We start from the raw sequence: 20,975 nt of genomic DNA, 5'->3' as shown, positions 1-20,975 counted from the left end.
TGTGACTCAGAGGAGTGCTTAGATACGAGAGAAGAGAAAGAAGAACATGAGGAGAAAGAGAGAAAGTAGCATAGAAAGAAGAAGAGGTAGAGAGGTAAAGGCATGATGAGGGGGGGGGGGGGGGGGGGAAAGAAAAAAGGCTGATGACTTTTTGTCATCAAAAGTGTCAAAAATGTCAGTCAGGGGTCCGATCTGTCCGCCGCAAAGTCGCAGTCACGCAAAAAAAATTGCAGATCGCCGCCATTACTAGTTAAAAAAATAAATAAATAAAAATGACATAAATCTTTCCCGTAGTTAGTAAACGCAATAACTTTTGCGCAAACCAATCAAAATACGCTTATTGCGATTTTTTTTACCAAAAATATGTAGCAGAAAACAAATTAGCCTAAAATGTTAAAAAAATTAGATTTTTACATTTTTTTTTTAAATTTCATATAAAAAAAATGTGAAAAATAGTTATTTTTATTAAAATTGTCGCTCTTTTTTTGTTTATAGCGCAAAAAATAAAAATCGCACAGGTGATCAAATACCACCAAAAGAAAGCTCTGTGGGAAAAAAAGGACGTCAATTTCATTTGGGTACAGCGGCGCACGACCGCGCCATTGTCTGTTAAATTCACGCAGTGCCGAATCGCAAAATAGGGCCTAGTCTTTGAGCAGCCAAATCCTCCGGAGCTTAAGTGGGGGATATGATCAACATAAACCAAAAATGTGAAAAACTATCAGCGCAGTATGAAACCTAAAAAAATTATTAAATGTGATCAGCTGCAAACACATGTGATCCCACTACACAAATAAATGATTCAGTAAATAATACGTGTTGCGCTAAATCAAACAAAGTGCATATGAAAAATATTAAAGATATTCAATCTCAAAATATTGCAACAAAAGTCCATGTGATTAAATACGTGACATGAATATTGAATAAGTCCTTTCGGAAATAACATATATAAAAATCCAGGTGTATATAAAGTGCTGTGATCTCTAGATAAAAAACTTCTCCAACACAAAGGTGACCAAAACTTCTCTGACTGAGAGAATCCACCACCAGAAGTGCAAGCCTCTCACCTTAACCACTTCCCGCCCGCCCTATAACAGAATGACGGCGGGAATGTGGTTGAGTTATCCTGACCGGACGTCATATGACGGCGGCAGGATAACTCCGCTCTGGGCGCCCCCCGGGGGCGCGCAGAGCGGCGATCGGTGATGCGAGGTGTCAGTCTGACACCCTGCATCTCCGATCTCGGTAAAGAGCCTCTGACGGAGGCTCTTTACCATGTGATCAGCCGTGTCCAATCACGGCTGGTCACATAGTAAATAGGAACAGCCGTTGATCGGCTTTCCTTAGTTCGTGCCTGACAGGCACGAGTAAAGGAGCGCCGATCGGCGGCTCCCCTGACAGGGGGGGGGGTCGGCACTGGTAATCAGATCATTGATTACCAGTGCAGACCCTCGGGGGGGGGATGCCACTAGATCCACCAGGGATGCCCACTATGACCCCAGGGATGCCCACTATGACCCCAGGGATGCCCACTATGACCCCAGGGATGCCCACTATGGCCACCAGGGATGGCAATCAGGGCTCAGGGAGCCCCCCATTGCCCACCCCATCAGTGCTGCCCACCAGTGCCCTCCCTATCAGTGCTGCCCACAAGTGCCCATCATTGCCATCCTTAAGTGTCGCCCACCAGTGCCCATTATTGCCCACCGGTGCCGCCTATCAGTGCCCATCAGTGCCGCCTGTCAGTGCCGATCAGTGCCGCCCATCAGTGCCCACCAGTGCCGCCTATCAGTGCCCATTAGTGCCCGTCAGTGCCACCTATCAGTGCCCGTCAGTGCCACCTATCAGTGCCCATCAATGCCGCCTATCAGTGCCCAGCAGTGCCGCCTATCAGTGCCCACCAATGCTGCATATCAGTGCTACCTATCAGTGCCACATATCAGTGCCTATCAGTGCCGCATATCAGTGCCGCCTATCAGTGCCGCCTATCAGTGCCACCCCATCAGTGCCACCCCATCAGTGCCACCCCATCAGTGCCTCCTCATCAGTGCCTGTCAGTGCAGTCTCATCAGTGCTCATCAGTGCAGGAAAAAAATTATTTATTTACAAAATTGTATAACATAAACAAATTTTTTTTTTTTTTTTTTTAAACTTTTCGGTCTTTTTTTATTTGTTTAGCAAAAAGTAAAAATCGCACAGATGATCAAATACCACCGAAAGAAAGCTCTATTTGTGGGGGGAAAATGACATAAATTTGGTGTAGGTACAGTGTTGCATGACCGCGCAATTGTCATTTAAAATGCAACAGCGCTAAAAGGGGAAAATTGGCCTGGGCGGGAAGGGAGGGAAGTGCCCTGTATTAAAGTGGTTAATGTCTGACCCAGGTGTCAGACATGTCAGACAGCACAGCTCATCCATCCATATCACAGGGCCATAGATGAAAAAAGGGGAACACTTCTCTCTGTATAACTTGATCAGGCAGAAGTTTAATTGAAAAATCAGGGTACTCACAAAACGCTGTAGTATACAAGTGCGATACAGCAATGTTTCCATCCCCCTGTACGCGTTACGTCTCTGTGACACCCACTCCCACTCTGGGTGGTGGTGCCGTCAGCCGAAAAGGAGGCTAGCAACACGCGGCGTACCACAGTTGAGACATCCCAGGCGAAGTAGCCACTTCGCAGGCTCGTCCCTGAGGACAGGGACATGGTCATTTGCGAGGCCTGGGCATACGCATAGCCTGCTAACGCTCGATGGCAGGCTGGGATTCCATAAGGCCCTAGGATAACCAGTGTGATTCCCAGCCCGAAGTCCGACTAAGCGCAGGACCAAATAAAAAGCTATTATTGTAAAGAAAAAAACACTCTCTCAGAGAGAAAAAATAATAAGAAGTAAAAAGGCTGAGACTGCAGCCCCAGCCAGGGAAAGGCCAGCCTACTCCTATGCTAGGCAAAGACAAACTGATTTGGGAATGCTGCTAGCTGGGGGTATTGGACCAAAGGGACAGCCCCCTGTAGGTGTGTCTATACAAAGGTATATGTAACTATGTAAGGTTTTGTGAATGTTTTCTAACAAAATCTTATGCCTAGCTTACTCCTGTGGATAAGATCAATACCCAGAAGTGCAGACTGTATGAGTGGGCGGCGACTGTCAGAGGACGTAAGAGAAAAAAGGATTTAAAAAATGCAATTTTATTGAAGTGGTGCATGCATGAGTAATTGTCAAAGTGCGACTGCACTGTGGACTGAAAATTGACCTGGGCAGGAAGGAGGTGAAAGTGTTCGGTATTGAAGTGGATAAAAAAAGACATGTTGCACTAAGTAGCTACCCCCCATTTTTTTCTGTTCTCTTCGTTTCTCTATTTCTATTACTTGCTGCCATTTCAACTTCTTTAGCCTTCTCCGGCTTTTTTGCCAAAATCCCATTTTCACCCTCTATCTCTACTCTGTCTCAAAAGGATGGTGAAAATAGAGGTACCCCTTGCAGGTCGACATGTTTGGACTAAGGCAAACGCCTAAGACATTTATGTTCACACTTTAAGTACCAACTCTTTTCTTGGGGTAATTATGGTTTTTGACTTACGTATTTTTTTTTTTAGATTGTCTATAAGGTGGCTAAATGCAATTTTGTTGTAGAATGGTTGGATAGGCCCCCCAAGAGGGCTTACATGGTATTTTATACTGTAACATTCATGTATCACATACACCCATTATGTCTAACTTTTTCCCTCATTATCAAAGATTTTTTTATTTTTTAAAGAAAAAAAAAAAAAATAGGTTCATATTATGCACAAACCCACACAGCTGATAAAGAGGGAGGTGTCGGAGGTGACCAAATCACTGTAGGCGGGCAGTGGAAAGATTGGAGTGGTTAATCCACAAAGCATTTCAAAAGCTGGAGTAGCAGTGGGAAGTTGCTTCCTCTGGGTTGACTGATGTGAGAAAGACTACAGAGAGCACACGTGCAAAATGACATCCAGCAGATGACTTCAGTGGTCAGTTCCCTCAGCTTTGACTGTTACTGCTGTAGGATTGCAGTCATTTTTAAAATCACGCTCAAGAGGTACCAGTTCGGCCCCACTGCTTCAGTGCAGCTGTTCTTACTAACTATGCGACTTCTTTAAAACTGGGTTACCTCAAAGGCTGTGCCAGGCCTGGAGAGCAATCTGGTTAACTAACTCAGTACAAAGAGGTCTGAAAAGTATCACTAAGCAGAGTCCAGTCTCATGATTCACATTCCAGAGGAATCCCACCATGACCAAAGGCTTACATACAGCAGGAGTCTTCAGAGACTGGGTCACACTAGAGGCTGTGCCACTACTCTGGGCCACAACACTGGATCTGGATACTGTTCTGCAGCAAACTAAAAATGCCATAATGCAAATGCCAGTGCCTGAATATCATATTCCAGGCTAACCCTGCAATCAGTCCAGTAGGGTCCAGGTACAGCTGAAGATACACTGATCGAGATCGTGTGTGGAGACTAGCTCAAGTCAACAAAGTAAACAGTACGGAGATTTTTTTGGGAAAAAATAAGGTCTAGTAAAATTAGATTTCGAGTTTTCTCAGCCAGTGAAAAGGCGTTCAACCTAGTACACTAAGAAAACAAAAAAAGAGGCATAACAGTTTGAGGTGTGGTTATACAGTGGCTGGCTTAACTGCTTTTTTTGTTTGTCAGTAACCCAACCTCTTGAAGGTGAAAGTATAACCCATATGTCTAAGAATTTACCTACAATCCGGTGTCCCTTAATGGGAAAAAAGATTATTATGTGACTGGCAGCACTATTGGACATTACTTAGCCACGCACTACATGTGAATTCAGACCGCCTAGTAATACTCACTGTTTGTCCCAATTCTTTTGCTATTTACATGTGGTATAATTGCCCTGAATGATCTGTAGAGATAACAGGGAAGTTACCTACTCCTCCATTAATGTTGAGCTCACCACCCACAGTCCATCCACACTGCCTCCCTCACACAAGTGCTGGCAACTCACAGAATACCTATAGGCATAGAACTTTTGGGAGCTGTCCTCTGCCAGGGTGTACATGAAGATATGCAAGGTGTCTTTCCAACTCCTCCCATGAGCAGTTGCTGCTTTGGATCACAGCGATTTCATCAGAAGACCAAGATTTGCATTTCTACTGTAAAGAAAAATATTTCTGATCCATTCCATGGGGTTGAGACGATGCTTCAGGTTTTTTGTTTTTATTTTTTATGGTTTACAGGTTATTGCACAACAAAAAGGAATTCTAATACATAGAAAGTACATCAACAATCAAAAAATTATCTTCATAAAATTTATTTTACAGCGAATCAAGGAAGTTATCAACAGCATTAGGCACATACAGTTTATGGTGCAAACCCATCTGCCTTGCATCATTTTTTGTGCGTGATTTTTAACAATGCACTTCTAGTCCTCAACAATTACACAGCATTGCAAATATCTTCAACAGACTTCGTTTTTCTTTCTATTTGTGCAGTCGAATTTTGTGTGTTCACATTCACACAGCATAACTTTTTTTTTTTTATATAATTTTTGACCTTTCCAATTTTTTCTTTGGAACAGGGTAAGACCGCACTGCAAACTATCCTAAACAATTTCAGAAGGACAAAGTGGGGGGGCAAATTTAGTTTCCCCTAAATTTACAATGCAGACTTTTTAAGCTCTTTAGATTTCAACTTGGTCTGTCCTATCGAAGGGTGGGTTTACAAATAAGGAGATCTGCTAACACATTACAGACAGGGTTAAATATGGAAATAATAACTTCATAACCCCTCCATAACATTATATAAGGGAACCCTAGGTATCTAGTTTAGGCAACTAAAAATGTAAGCAGCAATTGTATTTTTATGCTATGTGAATGGGAACATATAACATATACTTCAAAGTAGGTGTTTTTTCCAATTTGGAAGCAAAAATGGAAATGCACTCATTTAGGGCCCTTTTACACTGCTCTGTAGAAAAATTGCTGTAAAAACGCATGTGCATTTTCACCACAGTTTTGCTGTGTTTCAAATGCGTTTGAGGCTTTTTTGGTGCGTATTTGGGTTGCCTGCACCTTTAAAATGGACACAAAAACACACCAAAAAAAAGCAATGTTTTTACAGCAATTTTACCACAATTTGCATTCATTTCAATAGGAAGATGCGTTTTTGGTGCAGTTTTCAAAACCGCACTAAAGATGCAGAATGTAGGACTTTTCAAAATGCACCACACCTGTAACACAGTGGTGTAAAGAGTCACATAGGATTTGAATGGAAACCTTTTTCTTGCAAGGTAAAAAACGCAGGAAAAACTAATCAGTGTGAAAGGGCCCTTGCTTGCAACAATTTTCTTCTTAAACCTAAAGCAGGGAACTTTTTATTTGCAGTGTTTTAAGCACAAAGTAATTTTTTATATTTATCTGCAAATTTGTCCCATACAATTTACCAATCCGTTTGTGTTGCCCTGATGTGTGTCAAAGTTGACAAATCTCAAATATCTGTGCAAAACAAAGCACATAAACCGAGGTAGGTATGTAGTAAATAAATTCAAGCATTCACTGCACTAACATCCTGTGAGTTTATAGTCCCTGAAGATTCTTGTATCGAAGATGCTGACACTTTGCCTGCAAAATATAAAAAATAAAGTATCAGAAGAATTTTTAAAGATGTCCTTTAAAATAGTGAAATTTGCACAAATGTGAGGTTTTCTTTAGTTATAGACATTATAAGGACATTTATTAAAAGAAAATTGGAAATTTAAGGATAAGTTCACCTTTTGGAACACATTACATGTTCCACCCATATTAAGGGTGGCACATGTAACATATTGCAGCAGTTGCAGCCTCTCCCCAGTGACATCAGGCGGGCATCTTCTAAGCGCCCACTGTCCCTGTTTGAAAATAACGTGACAAGCGGGGCTCTGCCCACCCAGCCACATCATTCATTCCCAGTCCTCTGTGAATGGGAATCTACAAGTCCCGAAAGCCTTTGTGGCTGTTGGCTTGTAGTTTAAATGAAGTACCAGGACGCCGTTGAGCACTCTGGTAGTTTGTCTTTTCCTACCATACGAGGTACAGACAGATACACTGAAAAGTCTGCAGGAGTCCAGCATGGCACCCTCAATCAGCAGATGAGCAGCAATGCTTTCCAGGCTCCAATTAAAAAAAATTATAAATGCATATTTTTTTTTTTAAGTTTTACACCTGCATAGCCATATAAAATGAAATATACACTAGCAGCGCTAATGTGTCTCAATGATCACATATGCATATATCCATAAACACAATAAGTGAATAGAAATGATAGGATGGAAGAAAAAAACACGTCCTTGGTGCTGATATATCACCACCTATAGACAGTGTATAAATATACATTCCTCATGCGAAAAGTCCAAAATACAGGAAATCCGGTACTCCAAGGTTGATAGTGTCCACAATCATGCATGAAACGTGAAAAGATGCCTCCAACTCACCGCTGTGCATGCCCTATGGTAGTGGACACTTACCAGAGGCAGTAGGACCATAAGCCTGTATATCCAATGAAGGAGATGCCTTTTCCTCTAAATACCGAAGACCCCAAAGCGGACCAGCTCCTCATATCCAAATAAGGAAGGAATCAGACCAATATTTCCAGATGGACATGAAAATATAGCAAGACACTCATAGCGTAATCTTTTAACGATTTGATTAATAAAATCCTCCCAAACCCTTCAAAAGTTACACTCACATAAAGAATAAAAGTAAAAGCATATCAATGATAAGGTAAGGTAAGGTAAACCTGCGTCCGGTAGAACGTTCCCCCTTGACTGGCAGTGAGCCGCCTGGTACCATGGCGACTCGCTTCCGGGTATGACGTCAGTCGCCGGGTTTCCTTGGTGACCGCGTGCTCACGCCCTTACGCGTTTCGTCATCACAGGACTTCTACGGAGGGCGTGGGCACGCGGTACAGTCACTCATTTATCATCCGATGAAGTAGGCGGTGCCGGCTCCCAATCCACTTACGTAGATGACACTGAGCCTCCGCATATCCGCCCCCTCAACTTGGAACAAAGATGTTGCCCATACTTCCGCCAACAGTAAGCGTTCCTTCCTACACAATGTCCGTTAACCCTTCCATGGTCCGCAAACGGCCATATATACCAACAGACACTTGGGTCATAGGAAGATCACCCGCATTACTGTAAATATCTCTGCATATCATACAGTGCTCATAATGCAATTTATTAAATATATACATAAATAGATGGCGGAAAACATTTACAAAATTATATAACTAAGGACACTTCTAAATGACACATAAAATATATGCATGAATAACACAAGGCCTTTAAAAGATAATATGGCAAAAAGACACTTCTAAATGTCACATACATAAATACACACCATGTATGCCATATGACCACCTAAAATGCAAAACGCATCAAATATGCTATCACAGATAAAACTATAAAGTAGCAATCTGCGATTCATATACATTATAAAATGGTAAAATAATAAATAATTCTAGGGCAGCCAATCAAACATGGAGTCCCAAATGCCCAGAATGAGATACATCACTGTAAACATATGGGAACTTAAAACAATCAATGAATATATAAAGAAAAAAAAATATGTGAAAAAGGAATCCTGTATAAAAAGGGGACACCATAATTAATATGTACTATAGGACCACTAAACCAATCTAGTAATTGCTTATAAAGCAATATCCAGGTCTATATTTAGTCCATTGGGATGAAGCGAGTTGGTCAAAAAAATCCAATGGGTCTCTCGTTTAGAGAGTTCCCTGACCCTATTGGAACCCCTCAAAACAGGGTCAACTCGTTCAATCCCCCCAAATTTTAAATGGGATGGATCCTGGTTATGATGGTGCTTAAAGTGCAGTGACACATTGTGATCTTAGAATTTCTGAACATATTGCTAACATCAGGAAAGGGTTCAAACAGCAAGGGTTCTTTTGGTCCTGCCAATATAAATTAATCCACAGGGACATTCCAGACAGTATACTACATGGGTTGTATTGCAGGTAATGAAATCTTTGATTTCAAAATTACTTTCATTGGCTGATGAAGAGAATGAGGAAAAACCCCTCAAATGGGTGTGTACTTGTCTACAAGCCCTACAGTGGCGGCAGGCAAAAACAACAACCCTATTATCCCAAAACATTTTTGGTTTAACAGGAGGATCAAGTACCTTATGAACTATTTGATCACCAAAGGTGGGTGCTTTCTTATAAACAAAGGTAGGTGAAGGAGGTAGTGCTTTTCGTAGAATTTTGTCCAAACACAACACTCCCCCAATGTCGCCTAATAATTTCCTCTACCTCCTTATACTGAGTATTGAGTCAGGAAACTCCATTCGTGTTTAGTATTGGATTGCCTACTGTGTTCAGCCAGGCAATCTTCCTGTGAAAGTCTACCAACCTCGGCTATACTCCTGTCCAAATCCAGGCTAATGTACCCTTTTTCCACAAACCGTTGTTTAATAATAAGGGACTGCGATAAGAAATCTGCATCTGTGGTACAATTCCTCCTAACCCGTAGGATTTGTCCCTTGGGGATGTTCTTTAACCACTGATGGTGATGGCCACTTTGGACTGGGAGGTAGCCTTTACAGTCAGTAGGCTTGAAGTAAACCCTTGTTTCCAAATGGCCACCTCTCAACATGACCTCCACATCCAGGTAAAGAATTGTTTCGCGACTCCAATTGAATTCCAAATCGGATGTTATTTCGATTGGAATTCAGTGAGTCTGCAAAGGATTCTAAAAGAACTTTCAGAGCCCACTCGAGTGAAAAATAGATAGTCTATATACCGTTTATACATTCAGTTCATTTTTTTGTGCGGCATATTTAAAACGATCCTCCCACTCTCCCATAAAAAGGTTGGCGAGGCTAGGGGCAAATTTAGCGCCCATCGCCGCGCCTTTGGGAGTAAAAGGTTCCATTAAACCAAAAACAATTATGTGATAAACAAAATTCTAAGGCATATCTAAAGAACATCTTTTGGGGATCAGGGAGATCTAGTCTCTTACTGAATGCACAGTTAAGGGCTAGTAGGGCATTCTCGTGCTGAATCACTGTATACAGGGAAGATACGTCTGCCGTTACAAGGAAAACTAGTCAGAGTAACTTTTGAAGGGTTTGGGAGGATTTTATTAATAAATCAGATCGTTACAAGATTACGCTATGAGTGCCTTGCTATATTTTCATGTCCATCTGGAAATATTGGTCTGAATCCTTCCTTATTTGGATGTGAGGAGCTGGTCCGCTTTGGGGTCTTCGGTATTTAGAGGAAAAGGCATCTCCTTCATTGGATATACAGGCTTATGGTCATACTGCCTCTGGTAAGTGTCCACTACCATAGGGCATGCACAGCGGTGAGGTGGAGGCATCTTTTCATGTTTCATGCATGATTGTGGACACTATATCAACCTTGGAGTACCGGATTTTCCTGTATTTTGAGGACTGTATGTTTATACACTGTCTATAGGTGGTGTTATATCAGCACCAAGGACGTGTTTTTACTTCCATCCTTTGATTTCTATTCACTTATTGTGTTTATGGATATATGCATATGTGTTCATTGAGACACATTAGCGCTGCTAGTGTATACTTCATTTTATATGCCTATGCAGGTGTAAAAATATTTAGGATACACCCTATGTTTGATTTCTTATTATATATAGCAGCAGCTCAGTACCCCATCTAGAATTCTAGGGGGGGATATCTCTCTCTTTAATATTTTAGCACTGGGTGAGTGGGCCCTATTTATCAACTATCAGTATTTATACCCACTCCTTTCTTTATATACATTTTTTTTTTTTACCTGCAAAAAAGATGTGCATTTATTATTTTTTTAAAAAGGTGAACTTATCCTACAACTGGTTTTGCTTATAGACTTCGTATTAAAGCAAAACTGAGGATATGTGGTAGCACTAGCAATATACGAGCATTACACACTGGCAAACTTACCTCTAAGTTGGTCATGCACCAGCGATGGCAGCTTACCTCTTCCCACCAGCTTTTCACTATACTTTAGCAATGTGCAATAAAAGCACATAGGACTATTGGTAAACATTATACAAAGTGCAATACATGCTAAACACTGTACTACTGCTCAACATTATATAAAAGCGCTTCAAATAGTAATACATATTCCGGGCAGAACAATGAAGAGCTGATACATTGTTTTCCAAAATAATTAAATATTTAGGGATGCACGTTAATGTCAACCCTGTTAAATCCACACTTTTATGGCCGGACAGATTACATTTAGAGCATAAATCTTATGTCCTCGAAGATGAATTAGAAAAGTAACAGCAATTTCAAGCCCATCCACACAGAAGCTTAGGGCTTCTGGAAGTAGTTCTAAGCATTGGCGGGAAGAGGAACCTCCCTGAAGCACCTCCAGGACCCTAGCCATGCACTTAGTTCACTTTGAATTGGCGGATGCCTTCAGAAAGGCCTCAAACCTCTTTTCAATCAAGGTCTTCCTGATTATTTTGATATTTACCAATAAAATAAAATCAGAGAACAGCAATTGTCTACTAAATGCACAAGTGCAATGAAAAGAAAAATAAATCAAGTGGTTTTGAGAAAGTGGATTTCAGCATTCACAGCATATGTTCATTTATGTTCAGAAGCAGAACAACTTCTCAGCGTACAATATTGCTCAACAGATTCTTGAGTCATTGAGGTTAGATATTTAAATAGATGACTTACAGAGACACTTTTGGGGTAAACTGAAGTTTAGCACAAATTTTATTTTTTTTGGATGCGGAATGGTGTGCATTTCATTACTTGCATGTATCTGCTTCTTCCCATGTGTCCCTCTCCCACAGGGAATGATAAGCTTCCTCAGTGGCCATCTTCTGGTACTGTAAAAGTTACAGCTACACAGAAAAATTGTGCATCATCTTCTGTTCTTGCCTACATCTATAGAACTCCACTTGCTGCAATCCCAGAATGCATTGCGTACTGTGAATGGGCAGGGGAGACGTTATTCAACTGTTTCTCTGCCCATTCACAGTACGCAGTGCATTGTGGGATTTTAAAGGAGTTTTATGAATGGAGGCGGGAGAAGGGGAGGCGCTACAAAATTTCTGAGCAGAAAGCGGTGAGTGGCATAGTTAAGGCAGAAGTTAACTTTTAATGCACCAGAAAACAGTTGATGAGAGCCCTATGCAGGCTGTTCTAGTTCTTTCTGGCTGTTCTAGTACAGCCAGAAAACGGACCACGCTGAGATTGATGTGCTCTCATGCCTAGCGTACTCAGTTTGAATGAAGCTGGGGACCTGGCTGAAACACCACAAAAGAAGCAATAGAAAAAGAACAGGATTACTTTTTCATAAAAGTACACTGCACAAAAGGAACATATCAAGAATATTAAATGTTGGGGGCAACATTCTTTAACCACTTGCCGACTGCTCCGTGTAGATTTACTGTGGCAGGGCGGCTCGGCATAATAACGTGATTATGTAGACACGGTCCTGGCGGCATGTGCACACCGCCGGAGCCGTGCTCCCGCTGTGATTAGACACAGCTGGAGGCAGACCCCAGGAAGAGCGGGTGGGATCTGTGCCGGCCTCCCGCAATCTTCGGGGAAACTGACAGTAGAGTCGCCTGCCTATGTAAACAAGTCAGGTGGCTCTCCTGTCAGACAGGCACAATGAGATTGTGTCTCAGCTAAGCTGAAACACCGATCTCTGTGTGCCTGTCACAGAGCCCCCCCACGGTTAGTAGGCACAATTAGGCTCAAACTTAACCCCTTGATCACCCCCCAGTATTAATCTCTTCCCTGCCAGTGTCATTTATACAGTAACAGTGCATATTTAGCACTGATCACTGTATCAGTGTCACTGGTCCCCAAGCACTGATCACTGTATTGGTGTCACTGGTCCCCAAAAAGTGTCAGTGTCAGATTTGTCTGCCACAATATCGCAGTCCCGCTAAAAATTGCTGATCGCCGTCATTACTAATAAAAACTAAAAATTAAAAAGTACAAAAATCCATCCCATAGTTTAAAAAGCTCTAACTTTTGCGCAAACCAATATTTACTTTATGGGATTTTTTTTTTTTTTTTAAACAAAAAAATGTAGCAGAATACAAATTGACCTAAACTGATAAAAATAGATTTTTAAAAACAATTTTATTGGGAATGTTTTATAGTAGAAAGTAAAAAATAGTGTTTTTTTTTTCAAAATTGACTTTTTATTTATAGGGCAAAATCTAAAAACCGCAGAGGTGATCAAATGCCAACAGAAGAAAGCGATTTGTGGGAAAAAAGGACATCAATTCTATTTGGGTACAGCGTCACTCTACCACGCAATTGTTAAAGTAATTCAGTGCCGAATCGCAAAAAATGGCCTGGGTCATTAAGGGGGTAAAACCTTCCAGAGCAAAACCTTCCGGAGCCGAAGTGGTTAAAGTGGTTGTAAAGCCACTTTATGTACTGAATAGATTCCCCTATGTTCCACAAGGGTACTGTATTTGCCGGCGTATAAGATGACCCCCTCATTTTCAAGATAAAGTATAGGTTTTGGGCTATACTCGCCGTATACGATTACCCCCCTTCTGTACCGTAGCGAAGTATAAAATGTGAGGACTACTTTACATGGCCCAAAACAAACGTCCCCATTAATCACCAAGCAGGGTAACTACACAAATGTCCCTATAAATCTCCAAGGTTAAGTACACAGGGTGTAATCTCTCAAAGTTCTGGCTGGATGTGCAGGAATACTGTACAGATATGTACTGTAGCTTCGACTACATACAGTATACTGCGCTGAGCCAATCACGGTGAGCGATGTATTCTATTATTGATACAAATCCTGCTTGGATTGGCGGAGTCAGAGAGGCGGGCTCATGAGGATACGCTCTCTGACTCACCCAAAGAGTCGTCTTATATGCGGGAAAATACGGTGTTTGCCCCAATGTATGTTTTTTAATTTAAAAAATATGTAGCTGTATACCTTTTTCCAGAGCACCACTCACGTGACTGCCCACAGCTCCTCTCTCCAGATATGACAACTATAGTGGGAGGGGCTGAGAATCCCTCACTAACATCAGCCAGGAGGAGGGGAGGAAAGCGGCAGGGGGGGGTCAAATGAGCTCCGAGAGGCACGCTGAAATAAGGTTTACAGCAACATAACTTTTATATAGAACATACACTGTGGCACATAACTTCGGGGAACATAGGAGAATCTATTAAGTACACCAAGTTATTTTAGCAACAGGAGGGGAGGGGCGGCACTGACACTAGCAGACAGGCAGGGAGAGGAGGGAGAAGAGACAGCGGGATGACGGAGGCACTTAAACTGACCACGGTATCAGGGCTCAGCAGCCATGATAAACCCGGTCAGTTTACAGAGGATAGGGTAGCACCAGGCAGGATCAGCCAGGTATTTAGATGATAGAAAGGAACAAATTACACAGCACAAGCACTGTGCGGTTATTCATGCTTTAAAAGAACAGGATGAATTTATTTTAATTTATTTTTATTTAAGGGCTAAAATCGCTTTGAGTTGTATCTAAACACCCAAGAATTGTTATTTTGCAGCTTAAAAGGTCTTTAGATAAAGTGGCTGCATTTTTTTTTTTTACTTAATTCTTACGTTTTGATTTTGCCGATATTCCCAAACACATGGTTCCATTCCAGAATTGCTTCTTACATCACACACAGACAAGCTGCTTAGTTAAAAGACTGCATACAATGTCTCCATCCAAAACCAACCTTCCTTAATGCGTTTCATTGCTGCTGGCTTGCTCACAGGATAGGGGGAAGTCCCTATCGTGACCCTATTATGAGCAAGGCAGCAGTGGTGTAACATGTCAATGTGGGTTTCTGTGGAAACATTGTTTGCAGTCTTTCACAGAAAAAAAGAGCTATGTTTTGGAGGGCGGCTTCCATTTTTTATATTTTTGATTTAGCCAATGCAACTTTCTGTTCTAGGGAGACAGTGCTCACTGCACTATCAATGGAGGGGCAGATATATTACACTCGGCTGCTCTTGTGGTTTGGACTAATTTGGAGTAAAAACTCCTCCCCTTCTACCCATCTTCACTACATAGGAGGGGCTTTTTTATTTGTAGGTCAGAAGAGAAAGTGGATAACATTGTTAGAGATTTCAGTTCAGATCACAGATTTCTGACAAGATCAGTATGCATTTTTCTGTGCTTGCAGAGAACATACTTGGCCTAAAAAAAAGAAAAACAATGTAGCCATCACATCTAAACACTAGTAACCTGCAATATGTATTTTGTTGGTTCATATTCTATATACCTTAATTACTGTGAAAGTAGTAAGACTGTCACAAGCAGAAGTAAACCTCAGGATAAAGAATCACATTATAAAAACGAAACACCAAAACATGTTTTCTATACACATAACAGCCAAAAGGCTAACAAGGTCTTGCCCTACCTTATAGAAGAGCTTTACTAAAACCCTTGAGGACTACTTGCCAACAAACACAAGAGTATGTAATGCACAGCCTACAGAGTGCAGTAGTCATAATGTAGAACATGTACAAACTGAAGCGGTCAAGAAATTCAACAAAGCGGATACAAAGCTGTGGTCAAAGTATGCTACAAACATAACATACACAATATAGTGGTTATGTGTGAAACAGTGCTTTTTACATTGTTGGTTATTGGGAGGAAAATAACTTAGCTTTATTGGTCAGTGGGAGGGAAAACGGACCGGTATTCATTTTTTGAAAGAACAAATACTCCAGGGTAAGTGGTCAGGAGTAAGGACTATGTTAGCTTTAAGCCCCAGCATCTGTGTCCAGTGGAAGGAATAAAACGGGGGCTTTTAAAGAGCTCTTGGGAGCAAAGTTGCTTCCCTCACCCTCCCTGCTCTTAATTTTTAGTCTAGCTTTTATAACCGGTGCCCCTTTCCTTCACACCCCTGTGAGTCCATATTTGATTTCCAATGCCTTCTCAGAAGTTCCAAATGATGGTAAACAACGTATTCAGGCACAGGATACTCACTGCCACTCCGCAGTTCTTGACCCTGCAAAGTGCAATGCAGTTGAGTGGCAACTCAGTGTATAACAACGGGAGGCTTTGAAGCACAAAAAAGCTGCACAATAAGCACATATACTAAACTTAACAGTGTATGCAAAGCTATTTATTGCACTTTGGACGTTTAAGAAACTGCATTGGCAGTCAACACAGAATAGAAGCCAAAAAGTTGTCACCAGGGCAGAAAGGAAAATCTCCTCCAGGCTCTAATCCTTTCCCACTCTAGCCACACCTAAAAAGAAAAACAAAATTTTGGCTGGAGATGAAACAAGCCTGTAAATGGTTTCATTTTTTAACTAAAATAGGGGGGAAAAAATAAAAGATTACAAAGTATTAGCTATTGAGATGTTGATAAATGTTTAGGTCCAACAAGTTAAGAAATGCAAGAGGTTTTGTACAAAACCATGACGAACCCCTAAAAAGTACAGTGTATGATAAGTTAATTGATCATTAATAGAATCACAGATAAGAAATCCTTGGAAAGTACCTGCATTGGTTAGTGGCTGATGATGTGCTTTGCAAGTATGTCAAACCATACCTTACATTTAGACAATCTCAACGCATCAAAGACCATCTAACTAGTGTGGGCATATTATGTGCTTTATAGTTCCGTTTCCATGTGGCAAACAATTTTAAGTGGTCATGTTGTCATCCCAAATGACCAACAATGGAAACCCAAACATTGGGCAAATTGCCAGACTCCTGGCATAGTGGCATAGTGTACCTTTATGAAGTACTCCTGTTGGGTCTTCAATATTGGTAAAACTGAATGCCCTTTTTATAAGCATATTCGTGACCATGTATACTTAATCTCGGGAAATTTGAAATGCCAATAAGCAGATTTGGTGGTACCACAATTTTGATCTATGATAAAATTCGTCACCCTTGAAGATGTACCACAACATGAGCGAGGGAAGACAATAAATTGCTGTTACAATGCGAAACCAAATAGATTTACACCTTGCATGACACAATGCCAGGGCTTAACTGAAACAATCTGTTTTAGGCTGTTCTTATAAGGCCTTTTGTGCACTGTAGTTTTAAAATGCTTATTACAGCATTTAAAAAAATAAATAAATAATTAGTTTTGATCAGTAGAAAAAAATGCAAAAATCTGTCAGTCAGGATTTTGCACCAATATGAGCAAATACGCAGCCATAAATACGTGAAAAAACACCAGAAGATAGTCCAAAAATGCTGATGCTCAGACATCAGTACTGTGTACAAGAGGCCTGAAGGGCATATATATCCATCTGCACCCGCATATTTAGCCAATGCTTGCCAATACTTCTTGAGTTATGGTTTTCGTTAAAGGTCAACATTACCTTACATAGTTACATAGTGAGGTTGAAAAAAGACAACAGTCCATCCAGTTCAACCTATGATGTGTGTGTGTTTGCTTTTAACCGTACATTGTATACCCCTGTATGTTGTAGTCTCTAAGGTGTCCATCTAACAGTTTTTTGAAACTATCAATGCTCCCTGCTGATAAGACTGCTTGTGGAAGAGAATTCCACATCCTTACCGCTCTCACAGTGAAGAACCCCTTACGCATTTTAAGGTTAAACCGCCTTTCCTCTAGTTTTAGTGAGTGGCCACGTGTCTTATTGTATTCCCTTACTCTGAACAGTTTGTTCCTTATGCCAGGGTCGCCAGTACAGTATTTGTACATTGATATCATTTCCCCCCTCAATCTTCTCTTCTCCAGAGAGAATAGGTTCAGTGCTTGTAGTCTTTCCTCATAGCTGATGTCCTCCATTCCCCTAATTATTTTTGTTGCCCTTCTCTGGACTCTTTCCAGTTCCAGCACATCCTTCCTGAGGACCGGTGCCCAGAACTGGACAGCATACTCCAGATGTGGCCGGACCAGAGTCTTGTAGAGTGGAAGAATAATCTCTTTATTTCTGGAGTGAATCCCCTTTTTTTATACATCCCAGTATTCTGTTGGCGTTTGTGGGGAACGGTGTCAAAGGCCTTTGCAAAGTCCAGATACACCACATCCACAGGCTTTCCCTTATCTAGGTGGCAGCTCACTTCATCGTAGAAGGTTAATAGATTGGTTTGGCAAGAACGATTTTTCATAAATCCATGCTGATTACTAATTATACTGTTTTCATTACTTAAGTCTTGTATGTGGTCCCTTAACATCCCCTCCAAAATCTTGCAGACTACAGTCGTTAGGCTGACCGGCCTATAGTTGGCCTATAGTTCCCCGGGATACACCTCGGCCCCTTTTTAAATATTGGTACCACGTTGGCTTTTTTCCAATCAGCTGGCACCATACCCATCTGTAAACTATCCTTAAAGATCAAGAATAATGGTCTAGCAATCACCTGGCTGAGCTCTTTAAGAACCCTCGGGTGCAAGCCATCCGGTCACGGTGATTTATTTATTTACCTTGTCATTAATTGCAACAATATGCTAGTTGTTAATATTAAATGTACATAGTGTAAACAATGACCAGATATGTTTATCAGCTTTATGCATATGAACATACTGGTGATGTCATTACTATGGTTATGTTTAGTCCATCTCTGAATGCCTCCTCACTTTTGCACCTTGATGTGGCCCAGGCAAGTAAATTTGGTGGCCATGGAGCGATAGCGAAATGCCTGGGTGGTGATGTATTTTGCCTTCCTGTCTTCCTTTTTTCTCTCCCTCTAGGCCACTTGTTGCTGTCTACGCTTGCCACTGCCCCTCTTCTCTCTTCCCCCCCCCCCCTCTACTCCTAGCAGGTCTGCTGCACTCCAGATTCTTCAGATTTCTTCTGTGCAGTTCAGGGCTGTGATGGCAATAAACTCATCTTGTTTCTCTTCTTTAGGTGTTACACACCCCCTTCCAGCAGGAGGCAGTGTGGCCACTTCTCCCTCTCTGCCCTGGCCAGGTTGTCCTACTTGTTGGTGAAGGCCTGGGGGGGGGGGGGGTGGCAATGTGTACTGAGGGTTTAGGATGATGTGTGTGCAAGTGCAGTCGTGACCTTGAGAATCTGCTCCCTGCCGTGTCGTCACACCAGGTGGGGTGGGAGGGGTATAAATATCAGCCTGTCCAGTGGCCATTTTGCCCAACTAGGGAGATGCCTGTGCCAGTCCACAACACAGCCCTTTGTAAGTAGGTAGCTCAGTCAAAAAATATATTTTTGGGATGCTTATTCATGTTGGGAGGATATTTTGGGGACTTTACTTGTGATTTAATACTCCGAAAACATTAGATATTCATATTGCCTGATATTGAATTATCCCCTCTCCCCATCATGACACTTAGACAAAAGTTTCTCTTTTTTCCAACAAGTTACATTCAGTGGCACATTAGTGATGTTTATGCTCCCTCTTGGTAAATTTTTAGGACAACTTGACAACTGGCAGAATATCTGGATGCATAAAGTTTGTGTTCATGTACCAACAAGGAATATCTTGGTGAATATATAAGGATTATACATTTGGCAACTAATAGAGGACATATTGTGTGATTATTTTTATTTGTATTCATTTACAACCTTAGATATTTAATAGCTTGGCTGTTTCCTTATATCGTTCGTGTGGTTTACTATTGCCCTGGGTTCTTTTCAAGGCGCAACCATTATGCATGGGTCCCCAATTCCCCCCTTTATGCAACCATGGCCTGGACTTACGCAGTGAATTTTTCAGGGTTCATACACATTTTTACCAAGAAAATTCCATGACTTTTCCATGACTTAACGTAAATATTCATGACCTAAAGTTTCATGAAATGTCTATGTATACATGTTAAATAAGAAGAAAATCCATGGCACACCCAGCATATTTTCACTAAAATAAATGACAATTTTTGTAGTGTACAGTACCTCTGGAGTTAGGGTTTCGTTTCTGGATACAGTGCGACTCAAAATGGTCCCTTGTTTTACAGTGGATGAGATGGAAGCACCACTGCCACAGCTGGGAGCGGGTGTCACTTCAGGCGCACGGGTGAAAAAGCTGAGAACTCTGATGTAGGGGGGACTCTGGTGACCAGAGACCACTTTCCACAGAGAGAATGCACTAAGGAAGGGAGGGGGGGGTCCTGATATAAGGAGGAACCTTTATAACAGTGCCCCCTTACATCAGTTACCCCCCCTCAGACTGGCCGGGCAGCACTGTCACTGACCTCCTCTTAGGTGCACCATGCTCTGGTTTTATCCTGTAGTTTCCTCTCCCCAGTCCACAATGTCTGACTTCTCCTGTGATCCCCATCCCGACAGCACTCCCACTTTTGACTCCTCTCCAGACATGATAAAAGACAAGAGATGGTCAGAGATTACAGACATGATAGAAGAGATGGTTAGAGGCTGTGGACATGGTACAGGAGGTGGTCAGAGGCTTTGGACATGGTACAGGAGATTTTCAAAGGCTGTGGACATGTTACAGGAGGTGGTTAGAGGCTGCGGACATGATACAGGAGGTGGTCAGAGGATGCGGACATGGTACAGGAGATTTTCAAAGGCTGTGGACATGGTACAGGAGGTGGTTAGAGGCTGCGGACATGATACAGGAGGTGGTCAAAGGCTGTGGACATGATACAGGAGGTGGTCAAAGGCTGTGGACATGGTACAGGAGGTGGTCAAAGGCTGTGGACATGGTACAGGAGATTTTCAAAGGCTGCGGACATGGTACAGGAGATTTTCAAAGGCTGCGGACATGGTACAGGAGATGGTCAAAGGCTGCAGACATGGTAGAAGAGATGGTCAGAGACTGCGGACATGATACAAGAGATAGTCAGGGACTGTGGACATGATAGAAGAGAAGGTCAGAGACTGAGGACATGATAGAAGAGCACTAGGGGGGCCGGAGAGCACAGGGGAAGCAGAGAGCACTGGAGGAGCTGAAGGGCATGGGAGGGGGGGGGAATAGAGAGAATTAAGGGGGGGGGGGTTTGGAAAGCATTGCAGGGGGGTTGGAAGGCACAGGGGAGTGGAGAGCACTGTCTGGGGGGGGACAGGAAATCTGAGGGGGGAGCC

At 42.0% G+C, this 20,975-nt stretch overlaps 1 protein-coding gene across 2 annotated transcripts in view; it reads right to left on the bottom strand.

Annotated features, from left to right (window-relative positions):
- Positions 1–6,457: 6,457 nt before the first annotated feature.
- Positions 6,458–20,975, bottom strand: part of MFSD12 (major facilitator superfamily domain containing 12) — a 388,387-nt gene continuing 373,869 nt past the window's right edge. Inside the window, exon 10 of one of the 2 annotated variants that reach the window (XM_082275559.1) lies at positions 6,458–6,611. In XM_082275559.1, coding sequence (XP_082131685.1) covers positions 6,535–6,611 — 77 coding nt within the window. In that variant the 3' untranslated portion in view covers positions 6,458–6,534. Of the gene's footprint in view, positions 6,612–16,124; positions 16,239–20,975 lie in introns of those variants that run through there. The other variant, XM_082275560.1, reaches the window with a different exon arrangement.

This window comes from Pelophylax lessonae, assembly GCF_965119305.1.
Source record: "Pelophylax lessonae genome assembly, chromosome: 1".
In the NCBI taxonomy this organism is placed as follows: Eukaryota; Metazoa; Chordata; class Amphibia; order Anura; family Ranidae; genus Pelophylax; species Pelophylax lessonae.
Note: the sequence above shows the minus strand (reverse complement) of the source record. Positions and strands in the feature narration are given on the sequence as shown.